This window comes from Acanthisitta chloris, unplaced genomic scaffold (assembly GCF_000695815.1).
Source record: "Acanthisitta chloris isolate BGI_N310 unplaced genomic scaffold, ASM69581v1 scaffold5635, whole genome shotgun sequence".
Taxonomy (NCBI): domain Eukaryota; kingdom Metazoa; phylum Chordata; class Aves; order Passeriformes; family Acanthisittidae; genus Acanthisitta; species Acanthisitta chloris.
The window spans coordinates 114157-140677 of NW_008673412.1; the positions used below are offsets into that span (position 1 = coordinate 114157).

A 26521-nucleotide genomic window follows, 5' to 3' on the forward strand; every position below is an offset into this window, starting at 1 on the left:
TAGCAGTGTCACTTTTCCTAAAGGAAGTTTTTTCACTGAGATGAACACATTGCCTGAGAAACTGAAAAATTCCTTCTCTCTCATTTGTGTTTTAAGTTCTCCTGTGCTTTCATTTGGGCTGGCAATGCTATTTAAGAGCTGCTGAAATGATGCCTTGAAATAGAGTGAGCTCCTGGATCTGGACCTTTCTCTCTCCTCATTAACAAAAGAAACAAGAGTCATAAACACTTGTGTAGGGGCTGAGTGTGTGTGGTTTGGTTTGGGGTTTTGGGGTTTACTTCTGGATGAAATTGCACAATTCAGCTGCCAGATGTGGTTTTTTTTTGCCATTTGAAATTACTTGGGTTTTATTAGAGAGCTGGGAACATGAGCCTAGATATTGATGCTGAATTAGCTCATGTCTTGAAATGTTTCCCAGAATTAGTTAGATAAAAATTCGTACTTTTCTATCCAGTGGGATTTTGCCTTGCTTCTAATTTCTGTTTGAAGGGCCAATCTGCAAGATAGTTGAGTTTGGAGAGCTGCTCTTGGAGGTCTTTTCCAGCCTTAATAATTCCATGATCATACTATAATGGCCACGTTGATGCAGAGGGTCTGAAATAATTTGTACAGAATTTATGACACGGGTTGGAAGATGTCCTGTGAATACAAAATGATTTCCCATATCAGCTGCACTTGGTTGCATATATCTTTTTCCTTTTTAGCTGTGAGCTGTGGAAGGGGAAGCCTCTAGACATTAATTCACTAGGACTACCCTGTCCTGTCAGCACATGGAGTGCTCTGCAGCTCAGGGCTCAGTATTGGGGCCTGTCCTCCAGCTGAAGAGATTACCATATTTTTACGTGTATAACTACCATTCATATCACTCATCATGTATTAAAATACTTTGCTCTTAGGAATAATTATTCCCTGTGTCAGGGAAGAAGATTGTACTGAGTGTGGAAGGAGCGAGGCTGTTCTGTCCTGGGATGGAGTACAATTACTTTGATCCATGAGGTCTACCAACACGTTTTTGAAAGTACAGACTAGGTGCAGTTTATTATGCAGATCCTAGAATCACAGAATTTAGGGGTTGGAATGGAGCTCAGAGATGATCCAGCCCCAACCCCTGCCCTGGGACAGGGACACCTCCCACCAGAGCAGGTTGCTCAAGGCTCAGCCAACCTGGCTGTGAACACTGCCAGGGTTGGGGCAGCCACAGCCTCCCTGGGCAACCTGGGACAGTGTCTCACCACCCTCACAGGGAAAAACTTTCCTTGCATCTAACCTAAACTTCCCCTCCTTCAGTTTAAACCCATTGCCCCTTGTCCTAGTATTGCAGTTCCTAACACAGATCCCTCTGCAGCTCCTTGTAGCCTCTTAAGATATTGAAAAGTTTTTCTGAGGTCTCCACACATGAATCTGTGTGTGTGTGTGTGTTAATGAAGCAGATAGAATCTCCAACTTGTGTTCAGAAGTACCTTCTCAAGCCATTGCAGTATCTGTACTCAGCCACTAAAAGTTATGCAAATTTACATAATCTATGGCAAGTTGTATCTGCTCCTTTGACTTTTTTGACAGAAATTGAATCTGTGTCATCTAATCAGCATGACATAAAATCATTCCTGTTAAAATATGCTTATGCTTTTTTTCTCCCCTTGTTGTAGGATCATTTTCTAGTGAGTTTCTAATATTAATTTTGTTCTCTCTGAGAACTTTTAATGATTTAAAATGCAGTTGTCTTTCATAAGCTGATTTATCTAGGCCTGGTTTCAACTCAAAAAGAATCCTCCCTGTAGAATGGTCTTGAGAGCAATATCAGTGCATTTCATGTGGAAGTGACTATGAATGTAATATCACTGGCAGAAAAATGAAGTGCTCTTAGCATAAACCTGTGTCTGTTATGACAGAAGCAGAAGGGACTTTGTGATATTTGCTTTTTGCCTTCTCTTGTAGCACAGAGCTGTGTTTAGGCTGCTGCGGAATAGAATAGGCCCACAGTGATACCTAGTTGTGCCTTTAAAGCAGAAACTCATTTAGATGGTGAGAGAGATGGGACTTCTATCCTGGAGCCACTTCTGAAGCCAATAGTGAATGTATTTAACAAAGAAATAAATAGCTCTTCACTTTCTCATCTGAGAAGAGAGGGAGGTTGTGCAGAGGTCAGAGCAGCAGCAGAGATGGTTTGTTTGGTTTGGGATGGCTGATCAGGAGGTTATTTGTTTTAGCATTTATATATTTGAGGGTGTAATTCCAGTTGTGCAGGTTGAACTGTTTTAGTCCCAGAAAAAAAGCTGCTGCAAATGAAGAAAAAGAATTTGTACGTCTTTTCTTTGTAGATAGTTTGGGAAATGTTTATATTTGGATAGTTGGGAGTGTTTATATTTGGAGAGTTGGGAATGTTTATTTTCCCAGGATCTTCTGGAGGTTCTTGTGAGAAAATGCTTTGCTCCCCTCCAGCCTGGATTGTTAGCAATGTGGGTGAGCACGAGGGAGCCCTGGGCACAGCAGGAGTTCTCATGGCAGTGCTGCAGTTCTACAGGTTGCAAGGGCCACAGTGAATCTGATGAGCAGTTTCACCCATAGTTGCCCAAAGTAGAAGTGAATTTCCATCCATTAGACAGTACCACCAGAGCTTAACCTCAACTGGTTTGCAAACATCATCACAAACTTTTTGCAAACTTTTTTTTGCAGACATCTCACAAACAAACTTTTATTCTTAAGAATAAAAGCAAAATCCTTATTGAAAAATATTATTCCCCTGCTCTTCTGGTTTTATATGTGAGAGTCCATCAGCTTCAACACATTAGACAAAAACTTGGTGTGTGCAGAAGGTTCCCTTAGCTCTCCCAAGGGAAAAGGGTTTGCCAGCTAGTACAGTTCCTTACCCATTGAGCTGCTTTGAGGCATTTAGTCAGGAACAGTAGAAACTGGATGGAATACAATGATCTCTAAGTATATGACTGGTTTTTTCTACTAATACAAACTTTTTGGATGAACAAAGACTCGATGCACCAGAAACTAATCGTGTGAAGGACAGCACAGGTAAATGAGTGGTTCCAAGTGAGCCTGAGCAGTCAGTCTGATGTGGCACAGAGAGACAAACAGGTTGGATTCCCAGATGAACACAGTGAACTCTCTTCCATGTACACAAATTAGGCCTTTTTGTCAGTGATTGGGTCATTGTCAGTGATTGGGTCATTTGTGTTCAGGAAGGATGAATAGGACTGGAACAGAGAGTGTGATCTGGGGAATGGAGACCTTATTGTGTGATAGTGTATTGGAAAACTTGGCTTATTATCTGAACTAAATGAACTACAGGAGGGCATAGAATTCCTTCCTTATTCATACATCAGGAGCCCAGTGTGAGGAACAGAAAATAATTACTTAGCTGAAAGACCATGTTGGCAGAAGACCAAATGAGTATAAACTCGCCAGGAATAATGCTGGGCTGCAAATTAGGAAATGACTCTGAACTATCAGTGCAATCATTTTTTTGAATGACCTTACAGTCAGAAGGGGAGGAGAAAAAAATTGCAAATCATTTCAACCCCAAATCAATTTAGGGGTTGGAATGGAGCTTAGAGACCATCCAGCCCCAACCCCTGCCCTGGGCAGGGACACCTCCCACCAGAGCAGGTTGCTCAAGGCTCAGCCAACCTGGCTGTGAACACTGCCAGGGTTGGGGCAGCCACAGCCTCCCTGGGCAACCATGTGTTATGTGGTGTCTGTGACAGCAAAACGCTGAAACAAATGATCAGAAGGGTTTTAACAGCCCTGTGTTGCTCACAGTTCTTCATAGTGGTCATACCAGGCTCTTGATTGCTTTCCAAACTTGCAGTGGTCACAAAGTGTGTACTCCAGTCCTACTTGTTCATATGCATCTCTGTCTGTGCTTCCAACATCTCCCCCAGAGCACTGTGGGATGGTACAGACTGTAGGGAATCCATGTTAATAATGTGAAGCCTTCACAGAAGTTCTTTCTGGTGATGCTGCAGCTGTGTGTGACTGCAGGGAGAATCCTCTGCCAGAATTCCCTGCAGGAGACACCCGATGGGAAAAGAAGAGGGTTGAGACTGTCTAGGCATAATTGCTCTAAATTGTTCCCTTTAAAATTTAAAACTTCATGTTAAGGGGTTACCTTAAAACAAGGGGTGAGGGATAAAATCTTCAACTTCTTTGCAGTAATCTTATGATGATTTTTGGCTGCTGTGAGTGCTGATGGTTAGTTCTTTTAGGTCTCCCACTTAAAAAAAGCTCATTCAAAACACTGACCTTAAGGCCCCAGGTGGAAATGCATCAGGTGCTGGCAGAGGGACACCACCAGCTTCAGAGGGAACTTGGGAGGGGTGTGACTGCCCCAGCATTTGAACTTCTGAATTATCCTTTTCAGCTTATTTTCTGCAGCGTATTGAAAGATCTGGGCTTGCTTATGGCAGCAAGATTGCTTTCTGAGCTTGGCAAGCGAATAACCTTTTGGCATTTGAGTAGAGGCTGCAACATGCTGAGGAACTGGGAGTGCTGGAAACACAAGGTACAAATATAAACCTTGTTTCTTGTGACTGACTGGCTCAGCAGTGGAAATGGTGTTGAGTGTAGTTCATAGCAAAATCCCTTCATACAGTTTTTATGGAAATAGATACAAATTATGAAATGTAGATTTTTAGCACACTTGAAAATATACTGTTTATTCAGTGAAGAACAACATGGGATTTCAATGTGTTTTTGTCAAGATATTCCAAGTACAAGTTGTACTGCAGTTTTGGTGCAGGAGATCATACTCTGGACATGAGATGTTGCTGTGGATCTCTGATGGGCCCTGCAATGTTTGCTGTGCATCACACACTGCAGTGGCTGAGCTGCTGGGCTGTGCCTGAGACAACTCTGTGCTTTTAACTGCCCTGGGCATGTAGCCTCTCAGGTCTCCCCTGAAAGAAGTGGTTAGAGTGCACGTTCTTTCCTTGGCTTCTCTCACATGGTTTTTTGGCACAGGTTCTCTGATGCTCATATGGAAATGAGGTTGTTTAGGGCTTTTTTTCCTCGTTTCCCATCCAGCTGCCTCAGGCCCTGTGAGCAGTGCTGAAATCTTGCATTATAGAGAGGTATTTTCCCCCCAAACTCCTGCTTGATCTTGGGTTATATTCTACTGCTTCAGGGGAGTGAGCTGCTCAGAGAGATTGCCGGACAGTCACATTTTACTGGAGCAATATTCACAGCTGGGGGTGGAAAAGTGTGATTAAACAGCCTGTATGTGTATTCCTATGTCCTGTTGTCTCCTCCGTTCCAGAGTGAGTATTCTTTGGGATACTAACGATCAGAACATGTGGATTTCCTTGGCTGCAGTTAGCTGCTGCTTTTTTTGGATTGTGTAGTCTGTCTCACTGATTTTTGGACAGTGGAATCACAGTAACCAGCCCGAGGTATTGCAATCTGAGCATGTAACAGCTCCTGCTTGGCTGGCCCATGTGAGGGAACAGCCAAAGGAGCTTGGGAAAGCTCCATCAGTAGCTTGCTGACAGCAGCTAGAATCTGCCTTCTGTGAATTTTATCTCACAGGGAAGAGCAGGAATCACAAGCACTTTGAAGAGGATTCTTACTCTTCAAATTTTGCAGATTGTTCACAGTATGAAACAGGCTTTGAAGGGGACATGGCTGGAAATGATGATGGGGAGTGGCAAGGCCTATTGGCTGATTGTCATGGCTACAGACCTCAGGCATGTTGTATTCTACTGTGGAAAAATTATAACTGAGGAAGTGCCTAGAATATTCAGGAGTTATTTAGGCTATAGGAGTCTTCTTCACATGATTGGGCTTTGTTCAAATCAGCTGTGAGTGGAGGGAAAAGCCTCTACTTCATTAGTTTGCTACCAGCCATTGATTGCAATAATTCAACAGCTTAAAGGAACAGGCTGAGTAATGAGCAGCCAAGCAAAGGGTCAGACACCACTTATCCCTGCAGGGACTTGGAGCAGAGAGTGCTCTGCCACTTCCCTGTCATGGCTAGACATGTTGCAGTGAGAACCAGTGGTGTTTGTCCCCTGCAATGCTTGAACCATCACTTGTAGGTGTTCCTTCATAAGCACAGACTGGAAACTGAAACAACAGTGCAAAGTCACATTTTGCTAGAAGCTGTGCAGGAGGGGAGTGATGGTGAACCCATGGAATCACAGAATTGAGAATCAGAGAGTTTCAGGGGGTGGAATGGAGCTTAGAGCTCACCCAGCCCCAACCCCTGCCCTGGGCAGGGACACCTCCCACCAGAGCAGGTTGCTCAAGGCTCAGCCAACCTGGCTGTGAACACTGCCAGGGTTGGGGCAGCCACAGCCTCCCTGGGCAACCTGGGCCAGGGTCTCACCACCCTCACAGGGAAAACTTCTTCTCAATATCTAACCTAAATTTCCCTCTTTGAATTTGTGCCCATTGCCCCTTGTCCTGTCCCTGCAGCTCCTAACACAGATCCCTCTGCAGCTTCCCTGGAGCCCCTTCAGCTCCTAGAAGGTGCTCTGAGGTCTCTACACAACCTTCTCTTCTCCAGGCTCAACAGCCCCAACTCCCTCAGCCTGTCCTCACAGGGGAGATGCTCCAGTGCTCTTAGCAACTTCGTGGCCTCCTCTGGACTTGCCCCAACAGTTCCATGTCCCTTCGTCATGCCAAACAGGAATTCTTTGCAGCACAGGTCTGAATTGGCTCTTACTGAGGGTTAACTGGGTGCAGCAGTACATGCTTTGCTCTCTCTAAGAAGCAATGCTCTGCAGCAGCTGATACTGGCAGAGTATCTGTACCCCAAGTTTCACTGCAGAGCAGATTAATTACTAGTAGCAGAAGAACATCTAATTTTAATGATGCTAAGTCTAAAATGTTAATTATCTCTAAATGATAAAGACCATTTTTCTTTGTCACTTTGAATCTCTTGTACAACCTTGCAGTTGACAGATCTTTCTCTGTACAAATATATAAAGCTTTTTCACATAGGTTAAAAAATCGAATCCAGTGCTCATGCTGTGTGCTGTATTAACAGGGTAAATAAACAGTTCCTTCCTTCCAGTTTTTCACTGCATACACTGAGAACTTATTCAGGATTATTTAGATTTACATGGATAGATTTGACAGCTTTTCTTATTTCCTGTGACTCCAAGAGATAAATCAAACCTGGGACTTGGCCTTCAAGGGTTGGTTATTTATTATGTGAACAGCTGTGGAAGAGAAGAGATCTAAACATGGAGAGGTTGTTATAACTGAGCTTCAAATGTGTTTTCCAGCTCTGTGATTTTCAGTTTTGATCTGTTCACTTGATCCATTCCAGCTTCCCTATGGATGCTGCAGGGTTGGGATGTTTTTGGGGAATCTCTCACTGCAGACAGAGCTCTGAAGGAATCTGTTCTTTTTGAACTGTGGGGTGGGTTTTTTTAAGGCAATTCTGATCAAATGCCCCAGCTGTAAAAAATAAACCAGACTCAAGGCTGTAGTGGTTTCCTGCACATTATTTGTGCACCTAGTCATGCATCTACATAAGCTGTTCCATTCTGTTAGGCTCAGTCTTTGCTCGGGGGGATCTCATGGTGTTTCTCCTGTGCCATGTGTTGGGATTTTCCCTAGAAAGCACAGGAAGATGCAGCCTACACAGATACTCAGCAGTAGAGAAACCTGACAGAAAAGCAGTTTATGATGACTCTGACAGATGTGTATTTTGTATTAGCCTCGTTGCTGTTTGCTAAGTGTGCTGGGAGTGAGCACACACTGAGTGCTGCACACACAGTGACTGACTCTGACCAAACACTGCCTGGGGAAGGTGTCAGTGTGCACAACTACACCTGCTCCTCTGCTGAGCTTTCAGGTGAATAAACAGATAAACTGGCAGCTGGGAAGGAAGAGGAGTGTCCATATTTCCCCTACACTTTCCCTGCTATTGATCGTAGAGAAATAGAGAATATTTGATTTTTAATGTAATTATTACATAACAAACATGATGTATTCTAACAATGCAAAAGCTTTGCAGCAAAGGTGATGGAGCTTATGATCCCCTTATTTGTTTTGATCTTTAGTTCAGTTTTAATGTGTGCTAGGGTCTCTGCACAGCAACTTTTCCCCTGGAGCTGTAGTCCCTGCAGTGCCCTGTGCATACCTGTGGGAAAAGGCTTTGTCCCTTGCTTGCTATGGGCTCTTAGAAACAGTTCTGCACCAGAGTTGGAAAACTGTTGTGTTGGCATTGTCCTCCACCCAATAATACACATCCAGCAGAATATTGATGGAAGTGTTTCACTTTGCTGACTGTGATGTGTTGTTGAACTATTTAGCAAATTGCTAATCCATATGATGACAATAAATAGCTGGTGAATGTACAATATCTTCTCTTTAGAATTAATTTGCTGTGTGTACTGGAATGAGTTCTGTCCTGTGAAAGCTGATGTTGTTGCAGAATCCGTAACAATTTCAGCATTTCCAGCTCTTCCAGCACATACACGTGAAGCTACAACTTCTGTGACTGAAAGTTCCAAGGAATGTAGTGGCTCCTGGCCCTGGTGGGTGGTGCTGGCAGGCTCGAGGTGGTGGTGAGGATGGGCCTGACTGTGCATAGCTGCTGTCTGGGCAGTTGTGGTGGCTGAGTCAGCGGAGCTCAGCGTTCCTTTCCCTGCAGATGGTCACTGTTCCTGAGCACCTGCAGATAAATATTCCTACACAACTGTCAGAGCTACACTGAGAGGTTATGGAGTCTCCATCCTTGGAGATACTCAAAGCCTGATTGAACAAAGTCCTGAGCAACCTGCTGTACTTGGCCCTGCTTGTGCACAGGGGTTGGTTATGCAGGAGGACAAGAGGGTACAGACTCAAGCTCTGCCAGGGGACGTTTAGGTTGGATATTAGGAAGAGATTTTTTACTGAGAAAGTGATCAGGCATTGGAATGTGCTGCCCAGGGAGGTGGTGGATTCCCCATCCCTGGAGGTTTCAAGCTGAGACTGGATGTGGCACTTAGTGCCATGGTCTAGTAACCACGATAGGGTTGGACTTGATGATCTTGGAGGTCTCTTCCAACCTGGTTGATTCTATGATTCTATGACTAGATGATCTCCAGAGGTCCTTTCCAACCTCAGCTGTTCTATGATGCTGTGAAAGGAAAGTCCCTTTTTCCATGACTACTTCCAGCAGTCTGTTCTATCCTATGCCTTGCTTGGTGTGGTGTGTACATAGAGCTCGCGAGATGCCGAGAGCGAGTGACAGTGGTGACACAGCAGAGCATTTGGGCAGCCAACAGCAGTGAGTACAGTGACGTCACTGGGGATATGATGGAGTGAATCTAGAGTAACTGGAAAAGGGTCTAGCATTAGTTGTTTGCAAACCCTGAGTGCCTTCTGCGCATGGCCTTTCGTGATGACCTGCAATGCAAAGGCTTTAATTAAGGGCAGCACGAAACATTCAGTAATGATAATGATTCAATCTTCTGAACTTTAGCAGTGTGTGGCTCAGACTGCCATGACTAACTCAAAGAAATGCTCTTTTTAATCACACAAAACTGCCTTGTACTAAAGGACATTTAATTAAAGCTGAATTTAGCATTTATGCCTCGAGAAATTTGACAGATATGCCTGGGATAAATGTGGAAGTATAAGGATAACTGCTCATTGCATGTTCTGTGTGAGAGTCAAAGAAAATTCAGTGTTTCATGCGTACTCTCTGCAGTGCACTGGTGTTCTCCCTGCACCACAAGCTGTGCTGGACACAGGGTAACTGTTATTTTACAAACCAAATCACTGGAATGGATACCAGTCAGAAATATTTTGCATTTAGCCTAGATTACAAGGGAGTTGCAGAGGGTGAGAAGGTCTCCCCTGAGCCTCCTCTTCTCCAGGCTGAACACCCCCAGCTCCCTCAGCCTCTCCTCATGGCACTTGTGCTCAAATCCCTTCACCAGCCTCGTTGCTCTTCTCTGGACCTGCTCCAGCCCCTCAATGTCCCTCCTGACCTGAGGGACCCAGAGCTGAGCACAGGATTCAAGGTGTGGCCTCACCAGTGCTGAGTGTAGGGGCAGAATCACCTCCTGGTCCTGCTGACCACACTGTTCTGACCCAGGCCAGGATGCCATTGGCCTCCTTGGCCCCCTGAGCAATGAAAACAAACAAACATGTGGCTGACCCAAAGAGTATTCAAAGAGGCAACAGAAATTGTTTCTGCATTTTAATTGCATTTGGAATGACAAGATCTGGTTTTGTTACATGGGAGGCTGCTCCTGCAGGTTAGTTAGCTGTCAGCATCCCTTCCCACCTCCCTGCTGGCTCAGAAAAACACAGACATTGTCCTGAACTCAGATTTTATCCTGCAGAGGAAGGAATGAATATTCTATGATTCTAAACGTGTGCTTGATTTCAATCAGTATAGAAATTCCTTGGGTTTCCCCTTGCTCTAAGCCACACCTTGGGATCCTGCACAAACCTGTGCACATTGTGTGATGCTGAACTGCTGCTGGTCACAAATCCAATCCTATAAGTCAGTGATCAAAGGAAGGCTCATTCTGGAATTATTTGCTTGTGTTTCTTGGATCAATATCCATCACAACTGACAAATGGCAATACCTCACTTGTGTGTTGGGGCAGGTGTTACCTCTTTGAGGCTGACACAGAACAGCTTTTTAGCATCTTGAAGTAGCATTTTTGGCCTGGCATTGGTACCCAACTGTCTTTTAGGAACAGGTCTGCTCTAAGTTATTTCCTCAGCTCCAAAGGGGTAAGATGGGTACCACCACCAAGGAAATATTGGTCATTTCCTTTTCATTTGTGGCTTGAAGCATTTAAGAGTAAATTTTAGGTACAAATGTTGTGGTGAAAATTTTGTAGTAGTTTTATTTAGAAAGCCACAAGCCTTGGAGTTGGGTAGAATCTGTCTGTGAAGTTGGATCCAAACGAGGACTCCCACAGATTTCTAAAGTATGTTGGCCTCCATTAAATTAATTACAGCATTTTTTTACTATCTTCAGGCCTTTGTGGGGAAAAAAGTGTTCTCACTGTAGGGAATCAAGGGATAAGAGCTGACTTGGAAAAGCTGTGGCTCTACTTCGTCTAGTCCTTGTGGTACTTTTGGTGCTTTCTAACATCATACTGTATTTAGAATAGCAAACAGGCAATTCAAATTATGTATTCTTAAATGAGGGTTTCTTTTTGTGTTGTAAGTTATAGCTAGAGTAGGAGAATTGAGGGACACATTTGAGGGCATGGGCAAAATTAATCTTTTGCTGAGAGATGTTCAAAATGAGTTTGAGTTTTACTTGGAAATCAAGCCAAAAATGAGTCCTTGGAGGGCTGTGCTGTAAATGAATATCTGTTGCTTAGGTGATCAAACAGATGTGGATGCTCAGTACGTTTGCCCTTGTGTGTTCCTGAATCCTTTCACCAGCACATTACTCCAATGGGCTGGTTTGGCTCAGGCAGGGCATGTTAGGAGGTTGTTACAGAGGTTTTACTTACACTTTTTCTATCTAATATTTACTGTTTGATCAGTTCTGTGTTCTCAACCACCACTCAACAATAAAATTCTGTAGACCCTAAACACATTCCCCAATTCATTCTGTGTTTCGGGGACTAAAAAGTAAGAGGAAGTCAAATTGTTCTTGTGAAATAGAAGTAGTTGTGTACAGAGGTAGCTCCACCCTGCAGAAAATGCAAGGACAGCTGGAGCTCCTGTGCAGGGAATGATACAGAGACTTTCCTTCTGTGAATGCCTCCAAGTGTCTGCCACCTCAGGGGTGCTCAGCTAGTGGTAGGAGGAGACAGGGCCATACCCTGGGTGAGACTGGGGAGCAGGATCTGTGCTGGGGATCAGATGCTGCAGATCAGCTGGCAAAGGGACTGATGGACGTGGAGAAAATACCTTCAATGCACTGTGCTCTTTCATTTATGGTTGCAAACCTTGGTTCCAGGTACTGCCTTTAGATGAAGAGTTCTGTCATTCAAGTTAGAGCCAAAGAGCCTGATTTTAGGAAAGGAACAACTGAGCACAGCCTCTCCCTTTAGAGAACCAGCCAAGTTCAGAGTGACTGATGAATGGGTAGTGGTGAAAAACTTTTCTCCACTGGAACCAGCCTAAATTATCAGTCAGTTGTTATTAAATTTTATATATATGTACACACACAGAGTTTATCTCCAAAATGTTATGAGGAAAGAAATGCATGCACACTTCTTTCTCTATATATATTGGAAAGTAACAACAAAAAGTCATGTTCCTTTGCCTTTTTCCCCTTCCTCTCTCAGGTCCAAACCAGTGTCTTACCTGATCACAAGGAGCCAAGGGCAGATGTTGGGGTAAGCAACTCCTTTCACTGATTGGTATTTGTATTTGCTCCTCCTCAGCAGACACATATACCCCCTGATCCCCAGCAGCTCACAGGCTTTTTTTTGATAGCTGAAGTTGAGTTAAATGAATAAAAGAATAAATGTAGGAGTGATAGTCTCAGGGATTGATGGAATCCTGTTCACATCTTTGTTGAAAACCCTTTCCAACTGAGGTTATCCTGAGGAAGCACAACCATCTAGACTGTCTTCTCCTGCCAGATGAGCAATCTGGATGAGACTGAGAGCTTGGAATGGCATTGCCTCAACGAGCCTGACCTGTCACCTTGTGGTCTGCACCTGCAGGGTATGAAATGTTCTGCAGTAGGAGTTGCCTTTGCTTTGCTTTGCAGAGGAGTTGCCTCTGGTGATATATAGAGGACTTATTTTTATATTGTAGATCTGTAGAACTTTTGACAAAGGTATTGGGATGTCATTTGTGGGTCTGAGAAGGCTAAAACCTCCCTAATATGGACATCTTGTGGGGTTGGGAGATGTTGGTCCTGCTAGGGCTGAATAGCAGGCAAACACCATCTGGTGCAGGTGTCAGATCTGTGTCTGCACACAGGTAAAACAACTGGGGTTTAAGCTTTTAGCCTAAGGTGGTGAATTTTCTGCCTTACCAGGGCTCTCTTGGCATAGATTTCAGGTCTTCAGTTAGTGTCTGAAAAATCTATAGCTTGGGAGCAGGTTCAATCTTAGTGAAATAATCAATGTGTTTCAACTTTTCATATAGCCATTATAGAGACTTTTTTGGCTAGCTGAGATTATTCACCAAACTACACAGGAGCATTACTCTGCAATTAGCATTACAGCAGCAATTCTGTTTAGAGCCTTCTTTTCCAGCCTCTCCAAGTCACGTGTGCAAAGCTGGATTGGTTTGTAGTCTGCCAGTTCAGGCCCCAGGGCAGAATATTTCTATCTAAATCAGTATGGAAAAGGTATTGTCTGAGGTTAAACCCCTTGCACATTAGATAACTCTCTTCATTTGGGTCATGGGATCATTTAAATTTCTGTTTGATTTTGCAAAAAGCTCTTAATTTTATTGTCAGGCAAAGACAGTTTTATTTTAAATAAGCACAAAAATACGAAACAGAAAAATAAGTAGCATGTTTTAAGTTGATAAAATTCTTCACTTTTAATTTCATGCCCCTGGAGAACTAGATAGGACACTCAGAGATGGTTAGTGGGTACAGTGGCCAAAGCTCTTAGATTGTAGAACACAGTAGTGTATTTGCTTCTTGGCCCTGATCACCTGAGGACTCTGACTTAGGATGCTTAAATGCATTCCTAGTTCTCTTCTGCTGCAGGAAGAAGCCCTGGGTGACCCAACCTTCTATCAGCTTCCCTCCAGATGTCCCTCTCCCCCTCTCCACGTGGGCAGGTTTCACATACAAGCCTTCAAATGCCATGAAATGCCAGAATCAGGCAGAGTAAATGCTGTCAGACAGACACTGCTGGGGGTTGCTGCTTACTGTACTAGAAAGATCTGCTCTTGGAAGAAGATGAACACCCTGAGCAAGTCATGTGACTATGGAGTCTTACTGAAGAAGCAATGCCATGTGGAGTGATCTAAAGGGAGGCAGAACTGTCTGTGGTCACTCTAACTAGGCTGTGCATCACCACGGGCTGCACCTGGGTGTCTTGTAAAGGGACATCTCATTTTGGCAGTGAAAGCTAACTGTGATCTTTACTTGCACAGCTGTGGTATTTTTCTCAATATATATTATAGATTCACAGAGTTTTAGGGGTTGGAATGGACCTTAGAGATGATCCAGCCCCAACCCCTGCCCTGGGCAGGGACACCTCCCACCAGAGCAGGTTGCTCAGGGCTCATCCAACCTGGCTGTGAACACTGCCAGGCCTTTTTTCTACAGGTATTTTTCCTTCCTTACTTCATCACTTCCCAAATCCACTGTTTTCCAGCCTTCCCTGAACTCTAAACTTGTCTCTAGTCCTTTGCTACTTAAGCACCAACAAAAGCACACAGTCCGAGCCTGCATTGTTGATAGGAACAAGCCATAGCCCACGAGTTAGTTCACCACGTTGGAGCTCAGGGTTGGTGCTGACCTCATTTCAGAACTGTGGTTTGAACTGGACATTCTATAGGGAAGAAAACCGATCTCAGTGTGCAACTTTGCTGTTCACATACAGACACTCCATATGCAGCTGCTCTCCTGGAGGAAAACAGGCTGAAGGGTAGTTTTTACTAGAGGAAGTTTTGCTTCTCCATAGCAACAAATTCTTTTCTCTTTCTCCCTGAAGAGGAAAGCTGCTCTCTGCATGCAGCTTGTGTTGACTCAGTCAACCTGCTTCTTCTTTAATTTATATATCCAGGAATGGATATGATTTAGCCTGGAATTTTACTTTGCCATTCCAGCAGTAGAGCAAAATCAGTATAATGTAGTAAAACACCCCAACTTTGTGTACTTCTTACTGTGGGCTCAGAGCTCCCTCAGCAAGTTCTCTGACCACACCAAGTGTGTGTGGCAGCCACAGCTGGAGGGAAGGGATGGGACATCCAGAGGGACCTGGACATTTCTTTCCCAAGGCAAGAATTCTGCTGTTGGCATAGTTGACCAAATGGGATTTTAGCAAGGTACAGCAGATGAGCAGAGGTTTAAAACTAACCAAAATGCAAAAGGAGATTTAATCCTTTTCCTCTTTGCACTGTTTTCTTGATTTGTGAAGGTGATTTGGATAGATGGAAAAGATGCAGTAGTATAGCTTAGCTTGACTTTAGGTGTTCTAGTATGATTAGCACTTGTGCTGCAGTGAACTGGTTTACCTTACAGTGGAAATACAGGACACTAGTCCTTACAGACACTGCCATGAGCTGGAGAAATGCAACATTTCTGTAACTAAACTTGCACAGAACTCACTTTAAAAATACCTTCTTAGCAAGTACATTCATAGTGGGAATAGAGAGATGGTAGTGCTGAAGGCTTGGGCAAAAACCATGGCAAGAACAACTTGTAAAACACTAGAAGCAGCATTTCTTGTCATCTAGAAATTAGAAGTATAGAAAGAAGATGTGAATTGCAAATGTTTGTACTGAATGCAAATTTTCCTGTGACTATACATCTTACAACCTGTTGTTTTGTCAGGTTGTCAGGCTGTTCCTGATGGAAAAGGGAAGGGTTCCTGCCCATAAAACCAGAGTTTTAGCCATTTGCTGCTGATCATACTACAGGTGCATAAAACATTTCTATTGGATAGTCAAACTGCTCTATTGAAATGCAATATTTCTCTAGGTACCAAAATGATTTCCAAATGTGAGACCAGAAAAAGTAATGATCAAAAAAAAGTAATGGCAGTGTTTTATTTTCTTTCTGCTTTGATTTGTAGCGAAGCTTCCTGGGCTGTGCGACTTTTAGGGTAGGAGATCTGGTAAAGTCAAAGGAGCAGCAGTTAACCCTCACCCTGAGGTAAGTGTTTTCCTCTGCTGTAAACCATGTTGAGTTGTTAACCCCTTGGCATTGCTCATCTGAAGAAAGGCAGTGGAGCTGGTGAAGGGTCTAGAGCACAGGTCAGTTGAGGAGAGGCTGAGGGAGCTTAGAGTGTTTAACCTGGAGAAGAGGAGGCTCAGGGGACACCTTATCACTCTCTACAACTACCCAAAAGGAGCTTGTAGCAAGGTGGGGGTTGGTCTCTTCTCCCAGGTAACAAGCGATTGGACAAGAGGAAATGGCCTCAAGTTGCAGCAGGGGAGATTTAGACTGGATATTAGGAAGAACTTCTTCCCACAAAGGGTCATTGAGCATTGGCACAGCTGCCCAGGGAGGGAGGGGGTCACCATCCCTGGAGGTGTTCAGAAGAGGTGTAGATGTGACACTTAGGGACCTGTTCTAGTGGTGGGCTTGGCAGTGCTGGATTAATGGTTGGACTCAATGATCTTGAAGGCCTTTTTCAAAGTAAACTATTCTGTGGTTGCTGCTTGACTGTGTTTGAAACTCCATATTACATCAGATATATTAGCTATCAACTTGAACTGCTTCTTATTCTACAGTGGGCAAAGTCAAAATGAATTACCAACCCTTTGAGCTGGAGTTTACCATGTGCCAGATTAGAAAAGGTTGGTGATTTTATAGTATGATAGGAGCTTAGTGATTCCAGGAGTCTGTTCTAACTGGAATTCACCTTGTCTCAAGTTCTTTGGGACAAACATTGCCTCCTTGACTGACACCCTGAGAACTTGCTCTGTAGGATTTCCTCTGACAGTGCCACAGGGATTGATGGAATGTAAAGAGTCAGAATAAGTATTTTGTACCTAGCCCATCTAATTTGTTGGATAACTCATAAGCAATAGACAACAGAGTTGCTTTTAGTTGATATTTTTGGTCTTGTATGTCCTTGTTGTTCAGCTAACACTACAAGACAAATATTATACCCATTGAAGTCAATTTGCAGGTACATGAAATGGAGGTTTATAGTTAGTTGGATTTTTTTTAAGAGAAAAAAATCCTAACTTTCAATGTGGAATTGTTTCCAGATTATGACTCTTCAGCTGCAGAAAATATCCACATTTCTTCAAAGACAGCTTAACCAGAGCAGTGTACTAATTTAAGCATCCATTCCTCTAATCACCCTATTTTGTTAGCACCTCTCAGGAGGACAGAGGATATACCAAGGGACTTGTCAGACCATGCAGCTCTTAATTCTCACTGCTGTACTTTGGATGTTTACCAGGGAGTGCCTGGGACTGAGATACTCCTTTGTCAGATTAGGGAGCCAGAAATAGGTCTGTGTTTGCCCTGTAAATATTAGTGTAATTATAGAATTTTCTGGTTACTTTTTAACTGTTTTGTTGGAGGTTTTTTCCATATTTTTCAGTTATATCTGGCCGTTGTCTTTCTGAGGTACACTGGGACAGTAGAAAACTGTTTTTAAAGGAATATTCTTGTATTTGTCAGTTGTTTTGCGGAGAGCTGACATACATCCACAATTCCTTACTGCTGGCAAACTGCTCTTCTTCCCTTTTCCCACCAGTGTACCCTAGGAGTGAACAGGGGCACAAGTTAAAAACTTGTTTTGCAGAGGTTTTGTGTTTTGGTGCCCTGCACTGGTGGCTGAGTCTCTGGCAGAGGTTTGCACCTATAGCTACTCACCAAAGCACCCACAGGTCAAGTTTCAGAATTGCTTCCCTGCTGACCATGTACACAACTGCTGCTGGCAGAGGAATTTAGTTCCTAGAGACTTGGGCTTGCAGTTTCCAACATGAAATTCCCAGAACCAGAACTGCCTTCTGTAGCCTGGACTGTCTCATTCTGCACTGGTAATGCAGTGCCACTTGTTTCCAGCTTCCTCAGTTCTGTGATGATGAGCAAAATGAAATGGGCTGTTGAATAAAACAAAATCCTCATTCAGTAGGAGAATATTTCTTAATATTGACTATATGATGCAGTGTATTCACTTAGAAAACAAAGTGATGCAGTGCACAGAGAGATTACAGCTCCCCAGTATTGGTGCAGTGTTGCAGCCTTTTCTCTGATGGTCCACAGAATGCACACTGGGCAATGTTCATGGATTCATCCAGCATTTGTAGCACCTGCCCGTCCTCATTTTGGTGATTAAAACTTCCAGTGCCTAAAAGAATTTGCCTCATTGTTAGCATTTGGTTTATGATGGTCAACAATTAATTCAATACAGGGAACAGCATCTACAGAGAATGGAGAGAGGACTAAACCTCTACTGCAATATCTTTACTGAAACAATTTAACTCTATGTCATGGGTTGTTTTTTTTCCCCAGGACTTCTGATGGTGGAAAAGCAGTTGGCACCATTGAGGTGAACCTTGTGAAGATGGGGGAGCTGGAGGATGGGGACACTGACCACATCACAGCAGATAACCAGGATCAGAAGGTACAAGTTTGGTTCATGGCACAGAGTTAATTGGAATGATCACCAGTACCAGATGTCTAAAATACTCATTCCAAATTGGGTTAAGGACTTAATTAATGTCTAGCGTGAAGTGCTATGTACACTGAATCTACCTAAACTAAAAATAACTTGTCGTGTAAATGTACAGAGTAATATTCTATCCTGAGCTTTTTGAGACCGGGACATTGTTTTCCATGTGTTTTCTGCTCAGCCAAACTAATCTGCTTTGGGGTCAAATTCTGAGAACAGGTTTTACACCTTCTTTTCATCATTAATTTCAGAGGACTTTAGTGCCCTTTTAAAACCACAGGTGAGTGGGAGCAGTTCCAAAGCAGCCAACAAACACAGCAAAATCTTTCTGATTTTGAACTATAAAACTTTCACCATGAGCTGTTTTTTCAGCCTCCTCTTTCATTTTGCTTTTCTTCCATTTCAAGATGTGGACTGAGACTCCTCACAATTATTTGAGATGTAATTAATGAGCTGTGCCTAGCCTGGGGGAGCCAGAAGGCTTTAATAGCATCTTCCTCTGGGGGTTCCAAAACTTGTCAAGAGAGACTAGCCTCGTGACAGATGCATTTTCTCTGGGCTTTAACAGCGTCCCGGGTTTGTACAAATCAGTTGCATCCTAGTCTTGGTTTATATGTTCTAGTGAGGATGCAATTGTGAGAATTATAAAATTGCTTCAAAGGAATAAGCTTTGAATTAGGTTTGCTAACTGCTTAGATGAACTACGTGCAGGGAATTCCCCCTGGAAGAGGAAGGTGATGGTTAAATTCAGTCCTAGATATAAGTGAGTAGAGAGTACATCATGTCTCTCTCTCTGTCACCCTGAGAGGCTCTCTGGGTTTTTTCAGGCTGGAGGGAGGAGGAGCATTAAGAATATCCTTCCTAGTACATTTAACATAGGGATACACCAGTTGATTTTTCCATAAATTTCTTATACTTTTTTTTTTCTACACTAATCATAGAATTTTAGGGGTTGGAATGGACCTTAGGGATCTTCCTGCCCTGGGCAGGGACACCTCCCACCAGAGCAGGTTGCTCAAGGCTCATCCAACCTGGCTGTGAACACTGCCAGGGTTGGGGCAACCACAGCCTCCCTGGGCAACCTGGGCCAGGGTCTCACCACCCTTAGAGCAAAACATTTTTTTCTAATATCTGACCTGGACTTCCCCTCCTTCAGTTTGAACCCATTGCCCCTTGTCCTGTCCCTGCAGCTCCTAACACAGATCCCTCTGCAGCTCCTTGTAGGCCCTTCAGATATTGAAAAGTTGCTAAAATCTTATCAAAGAAATCTTCCAGTTCACTTATATAACAAATTACTTTAATCGCAAACCACGAGCACATTTTAAAGACTTTTTGTGGTTCCTACTTCTCCCTTGTTTAAAAATTCATGGAGTGCTTTCTCACACTGCATGTGAAAAACTGCCTAGCCCAAAGAAACCTCTTTGAAAGCACAAAACCTGTCAAAACTTGTTTGAAACTCTAAGTGCTTTATTTAAAACTTACTTAATCCAAACTGCTAACACCTCTTGACACTTCTGCTGTTGTATTGGTAGGGAATCTTTCTGTTTGTTATGGAATAGCTGATCCTGTTTTGTTATTTTCTCTGCTATAATCCTGATTGTGTTGCAATCTATTGGAACAGGAATATAAAAATGTAAATTATGAGTTGGGAAGTTGCATCCTCAAGCGCTGGTTTTCAGCCTGCAGTTTATAAACTGCTGTGGGTTTCCTGCAGGCACCTGAGTGTGTCCCATTTGTGTTTGCATCTCTTTTGCAGTGTGCGTTGGTTCGGGAGTGTTTGGCCTCCGAAGGCATTGGTGGGAAGGACAACCTGCCCTCGCTAAATGCAGGTGAGTATCCTCACAGCTGGAAAAGAGGAGTGTTGTCACGCTGTCAGACCCTGCAGAAATCACAGAGATTCTGTAAAAGGCTCCTCAGATGTTGCACAGATGTGTAAGCTCAGTATTTTAGTGTTTCATACATATTTGATGGTATCATTTGCCTGAGAAATGTGAGGAACTGTATGTCACTTGCACTTTCTGAAGTGCTAAAATCTCCATTCCTTACATCTTCACCACTCAGTGATTTTCCAGCCTCTCAGTGACAGGGCATGGAATTAACCTCTGAAGTGTGTGTCATGTCATTGCATGGCATTCTGTTAAGTAATTATGCATTATTTGTTGCTGAACCCCTGGAGAATCGATCTCTCTCTCAGCTGATGAAGAGGCAATTTCAGTTTGATCTGGAGCTCTATGTCCCAAGTGAAAGGAGCTCTTGGCAAGGCATTCTCAATTCTCGGTCAACTCTGGGCTTGAGTGTGTGGTGTTAAACCAGATCTTTCTCTTTCATTAGGCTGAGAAATATGACATGCTGATATGCTGCACCATAAAAGTTTTATTAGCCCAAGTTTATGAATCTCCATTACTCTGCAGTAACAGTGTCAGGAATAAGTTATATGGGTCATCTGAAACCACAGCACTGTCAGGAATTCTGTGCGTTTGCTGCACACAGTTGAGGAGAAATATTACTCAAGTTTTAAAACCTTTACTGGAACTTTTTGTATGACTTCTCTGATAGGACAGACTTATTGACTAGCTTTGCAGTCTGAAGGAAGCAGTAGAAACTCCCCAAAATTCAGTTTTTTCCCTGGATGTATGAATGCTGCAATTTTTGTCTGTGACTTATTGAGTCTAGAAGAGAAGCAGGGGAAAATTTCTTCTTCACAACTGCTATTTCTTTGCACGTGGTCACTGTGAGACTAGATATGTTTGTGGGAAAGGTGGTAATTGAGGATTGCTGAATGTACAGGGACTACATCTGGGTCCAGGAATTCCTGAGCTGGAAATAGCTGGAGGCAGGGAGAGTATCTTGCATCTCTAGGCATCTATTTATGGCTTTTCTTGGAGCCCACCCAACTTTACTAGGGTTGGCAAAGTGAAACATACCATGGAGGGTTTTTTTGTAATTTTTTGGGTATTATTTTAAAGAATTGAGGGGAAGGAGCAGAGCTGTGGGGCCATGTGCAAGGAATGACAGAGTTGCAGGGACAAATGCAAGCAGTGACAGAGCTGCAGGATATTGGAAAGAGTTTGCAGTCACAGGAAGTTTGTTCCGATATATATTTACTCTTCAGTCTGTTTCCTGTGCTTGTGACTCTCGGCTCACCCCAGCACTGCCTCCACCTTCCTGCTGGTCCCAGGCACTGGTTCCAGGTTTAGGATATTAGAAGAGATTTTTTACAGAGAGTGCTCAGGCATTGGAATGTGCTGCCCAGGGAGGTGGTGGATTCCCCATCCCTGGAGGTTTTCAAGCTGAGACTGGATGTGGCACTTAGTGCCATGGTCTAGTGACCACGGTAGGGTTGGACTTGATGATCCTGGAGGTCTTTACCAACCTGTTTGATTCTGTGATCCAGCCCCAACCTCTGCCCTGGGACACCTCCCACCAGAGCAGATTGCAACAACACATCATCAGTAGGGTAAAACTAACCTGTCTCACGACGGTCTAAACCAAACCCAGCTTCCCTATTAGTGGGTGAACAATCCAACACTTGGTGAATTCTGCTTCACAATGATAGGAAGAGCTGACATCGAAGGATCATCCAACCTGGCTTTGTTTGAGTCAGTTTAAGCCAGACAAATTACTGTGTGGCACAATCAGGGGCAGTGGAAAACAGGACTGCAGGGCAAGGAGCAAAGAGCAGCACTGTGGTAGGTGTGTCAGGCAAACTGGTAACACCAGCACTGCCTGCTCTCCTTTCCTTGCTGTGTGCAGCCAGAACAAGCCACAGCAGTTTGTATTCCACACACACAGATAGTTAGTACACGTGTAACTTTTGCAGAGCTTTCTGATTCTTTCTGCTTCTTGCTGTTTATCAGCCCTTCAGAATGATGGAACTGAAAAAACCCCAGTGTGGAGCTCAGACCTGTGGGCATGGCTGCACATTGGCATTCTGCTGGAATTTACATCTCAATATAGGCAGCTCACAGCCCTCGAGTGAGTTATGAGATGCTTATTGAGTGAGTGGCAATGAGTGGAGTATTTCAGAGCCTTATCACTATTCCATTTCTCTCCCCCAGAGACTGAATGTATGTCTCAAAATTCAGTCGGTTATTTGTAATGCAGGAGAGTTTGCCGGTTGTTTGCATGTAAACAAATCATGCTGTAGAATAAAAAAAGAGAATAAAAGTAATTGAAATTAAGCAAAAATTAAGCTGGAATTATTCTTCCTGAGGTAAAATGCATAATACACTTCTGCTGCAAAGGAAGATATAAATAGGAACACTGTCAGTAAATTAGTATATGGCTGCAATATGCTTTGATCTGTGTTCAATAGGGAACAAAAATAAAACAGAAGATTCAATCTGTTATCATTTTTTATATTTTCCTCCCAGGGGAAGCAGTGTGAGGATATTGCATGGAATAGAAAGCACAGAGGTCTTCACATTTGAAAATGAGAATGTCCACAAATGGGGATGGTTAAATATATGGCATTGGCTTTTGGGTTTCTCTCAAGAGAAAAGCTATTCAAAAAGGTTTTCTCTGGTTTAACCACTGCAGTTCATGTGGATTTTGTTTCAATATCTCTCACGATCACTGTCTACATATGGAAAGGATTTACCTTTATGAAACTTGGTCTCATTTTTATGACTACTTTTTATAAAAGCCAAACTCAGTCTTGCCATTCTGACTGTTTGTTGGTTTTCCATGCCTTCCTGGATTCTGTTTGAGACACCTTGTAATTAGACAGGAATTATTGTTGGATTTGGGAGCTGAGATTTTTGTGGCATCACATGACCTCAGCAGTTCTGTTTTCAGGAAAGCATCAAGTATTGTGCAGCTTTTATTGACCATCTCAGTGCTGCACATTGGAATTGTTTGGGTTCCTTGTGAAAAATTTTCCTGAGTCTGTAAATGAAATTTCGTGCTCAAACCCATGGAGAAATGTTTTGACCAGTTTTGAAAACTTACAGCATACCTGAGATTATTCCCATCTGAAAACTCAGACCTGAATCAAAGGCCTGAAAATTTAGGTAGAGCCTGGAGACTAGTTTAATAATTCTAACAAAGATAAAAGTCACAACTTTGGTCCTGACAGGTTTTCTGATTCATTTTGCATCTCTCCTGTGCTGGTGGCAATGGGGAGATGAGAGGAAAGAGATTGTGCAGCTACATTTGTGCATTAGGTTCTCACAGATAAATGAGGATTTTTCAATGTATTCTGACTGCAAATTTAAGGGGTGTTCTTGGAAAAAATATCCGTTGATAAGCCTCTTAGGAAGTAGATAAGAAAAGGTAAAATAAAGAAAAGTCTTTGGTGTCTGGGGCTTCATGGTTTGAAATGTCCTGGGGACACACACCAGCTGCTTCCTAGTGAGCAGAGAAAACAAACCGAGCCCCAAATTATCATTTGTTTTCGCACTTTTCTGTTTAAGAATAGGCCTGAATTAGCCCCTAGTTTCTTGAGCTCTTCCTGACGTGAAAATTTACCTTCTCTGTCTTGTTAATGGGAGATGGTTGGTGCCTTATATCTGCTCTGTGAATTGGCAGAGGCTTTTAATATCATTGACAAAACTGATTTTGTTAGTTAGAAGAATCTCAGGAAAGAGGAAAATAGGAAACATGCATTGCAGCACACCTTAATCAGGGGATACAAGGAAGTCAGGACGAGGGATGTGAGTTCATCATGGGCACAGCACTTGGAGAAGCTTAATTTGGTAGTGGCCAGTAGTGAGGTCTGTGTGCTGAGGCTTCTCAGGCTGTAAAAGTGCAGGAAAAGATGCGTGAACATTAAGTCTTTTGAGTGCTAGTAGTAAAGAAAAGATGCTGTTACTCATATTGCATAGCTAATCGAGCATCTCTTAGGCTGATTTCATCACACCAAGGCAGAATTTAGCTGTTGAAAGTAAAATCACTAATAAGTAAAGGCAAGATGACTCTGAAAAGGCTTCCAGCTTTTCATTGAAGACTAATGACCACTCAGTGGAGTGATGAGAATGGAAAGCAATACATCTTCAGTTCCTCAAGCATGATTAGTCACAACATTCCTTTCTTTAGGAGTTGCCAGCGATGGGTTTGTTACAGATACCTTTGAATCTCTGGTCTTGTTTTAGACCTTTCCTAAAGGACTTCTGTTCAAAAAAACCCAGTTTAATTATGTAGACAAGGCAGTTTGTGTGTCTTTCATGACTGGGTCTGTGTATTCCATTCTCTGTAAATCAGCCTGTCGAAGCATTAACGGTGGCAGTGAGTTGTGAAGTTGAAATTTCTATTGGGGATGTCATTTTGACAGCCACAGTTTCCTCATGGCACAGATGGGGTATGAATCCCTGTGAGTTATGGACCATTGGGAGGCAGATCAATGGGAACCTGCTGCAAGGCAACTTTTCCAGGAGGCTGATGGAAAGGCACAATTGGAGGGTCTGGATGGCTGTCCCGAGCCATTCCGAGTCAGGGAGCAGTGGATGCGTGTGTTAGATGGCAATCATTTGTCTCCAAGTAAGCCTATCAAAGTAGTCAGACAGAACTTTTTCTTTCTCAGCTTTTTCTCTATTTGCTCTTGCTGGAAAATAAGAGGAGGGTGAAGAAAAAAAAAAAGGAAAAATGGAAAAGAGAAAGTAGAAATTTCCCACCTTTATTATAGAGCATCATTGTAAGACCTGAATGGAAATGTAGCACCATGTGAGAACTTTAACATCAAAAAGCATGGTGAGTTTTAAGCAGAATCTTCCCAGACACCAAGGACCATGACTTTCCCATGTCAGGCTCCAATAGGCATCTGAGAACAGTGTGTGGAACACCTTGACAGGACTGTTACCCTCATTTTGATGTTGTGACAGTCTCCTGACCACATCAGTGATCAAGGCAACTCTGACATGGAACCTTCTTGACCATGTCAACAGCCAAATTTCCCTTACTGCAGATGCACATCTTCTGTTTGTGCCAGTGACATCTGTGTGTGCTCATCCCAGAGCAGATGCATCAGGCACAGCTGAACTCTGAGCTGTGTTTCACTTGGTGTATTAGCAGTGTGAGTGATCCTGGTGGGTGGTAAGTGATGCTGTGTCTGGATGTGAGTTCCTTGTTAGTTTGTGCATTCTATTTTCCCTAACTACATCTTCAGCATAAGAAACAAGAGTATAATTTCCATTCTCACTACACTGAAATGCTAAATTCACAGGTTACCTACTATGCTGCTAAATTGTGATTTATCTGCTGTTCTAGTACTGGTTTGTCCTGCACATGCTGGTATAATAAGTTAAATACAAATTGAATGGTTTTAATAGAATTTTAATAGTTCTAAAATTAATTCTGTAAGCAAGGGGGGGAATAATGTATTATATTTGTGTGAAATCATTGTCATAAATTTTCCAAGAGTCATAAAACCACAGGAAAGCAATGATATAATTTTTCCTCTCGGCAGTGCTGAAAAACCCAGTCTGTAAGTTGTACAGATTCCCAACTTCTGACAACAAGTGGATGCGGATCCGGGAGCAGATGGCTGAGACCACTCTCTCTTTCCATGTCCCCAGAGAGCTAATAAATCTGCACATCAAGGAGGATATGAGAAGGTAAGGAAGAAAAGGCAGCAACAGTAAATGCTAAATTTTACATGTCTGAGTTGGAATCATGCAAGTGTAGAGCTAAAAATATTAGTTTGTAGCATGAAATGGGCAAAATATAGTGATGTCTCTGGCTAAGAATTTCCAGCTGTAACTGAGCAGCAGGATTGGTTGGGTGGGAATTTTAGGGCTCCAGTTATTTCATACATTCTGAGCAGTCAACTGTGCCAGTGTGGTCAGGGATTTAAACCTGTGAGTGTCAACATTTGGGTGACAATGTCTGAAAAGTGGATGTGTTGTAAAGGATCAGCACATGACAAGTGGAGGAACAACATTGTGCTGTGTTTGGTTTTGTGTCTGTGCAGTGTGAATAGCCCAAGCAATGGAAAATGAGAAGTTTGTAGTTAATGCAGGAGCAGTGAGGATCAAAATCCCATTCCTCTCACTAGTGTAAATGAGTTGGCATAAGAAAAGGATGCCAAAGTAATGTGAGTTTGAAACCTTTGTTCATGGTTGGCCTTGCAACCAGGAGGGACATCTGGGAATCATTGCAATATGTATGGCCTGGGAAAAAAAGGGGCACAAGGGTCCCAAAGTCCTTTGTAGGGCCAAATTCCCTGTGCAGTGGTTGAACTGGCAGCCTGTCCTTGAATCCATGCGAGCTGTGCTGAGAAAATTGTGGGAAAAAAATAATTATTTGAAGCAGACCAGGGCTTCCTTGGAAACATTGCCTTCTACCGATGGCAGTGGATGATATGGATGAAGATGTTGACTCT

The 26521-nt window shown here is 43.1% G+C and overlaps 1 protein-coding gene across 1 annotated transcript in view; it reads left to right on the forward strand.

The window, feature by feature from the left end:
• Nucleotides 1-26521, forward strand: part of LOC103802485 (type II inositol 3,4-bisphosphate 4-phosphatase-like) — a gene marked incomplete at its 3' end in the record, with an annotated part of 78159 nt that overhangs the window by 42792 nt on the left and 8846 nt on the right. The window contains exons 5-9 of the mRNA XM_009074966.1: nt 12217-12267; nt 15643-15722; nt 18045-18156; nt 19961-20033; nt 25607-25754. Coding sequence (XP_009073214.1) covers nt 12217-12267; nt 15643-15722; nt 18045-18156; nt 19961-20033; nt 25607-25754 — 464 coding nt within the window. The remainder of the gene's footprint in view (nt 1-12216; nt 12268-15642; nt 15723-18044; nt 18157-19960; nt 20034-25606; nt 25755-26521) is intronic.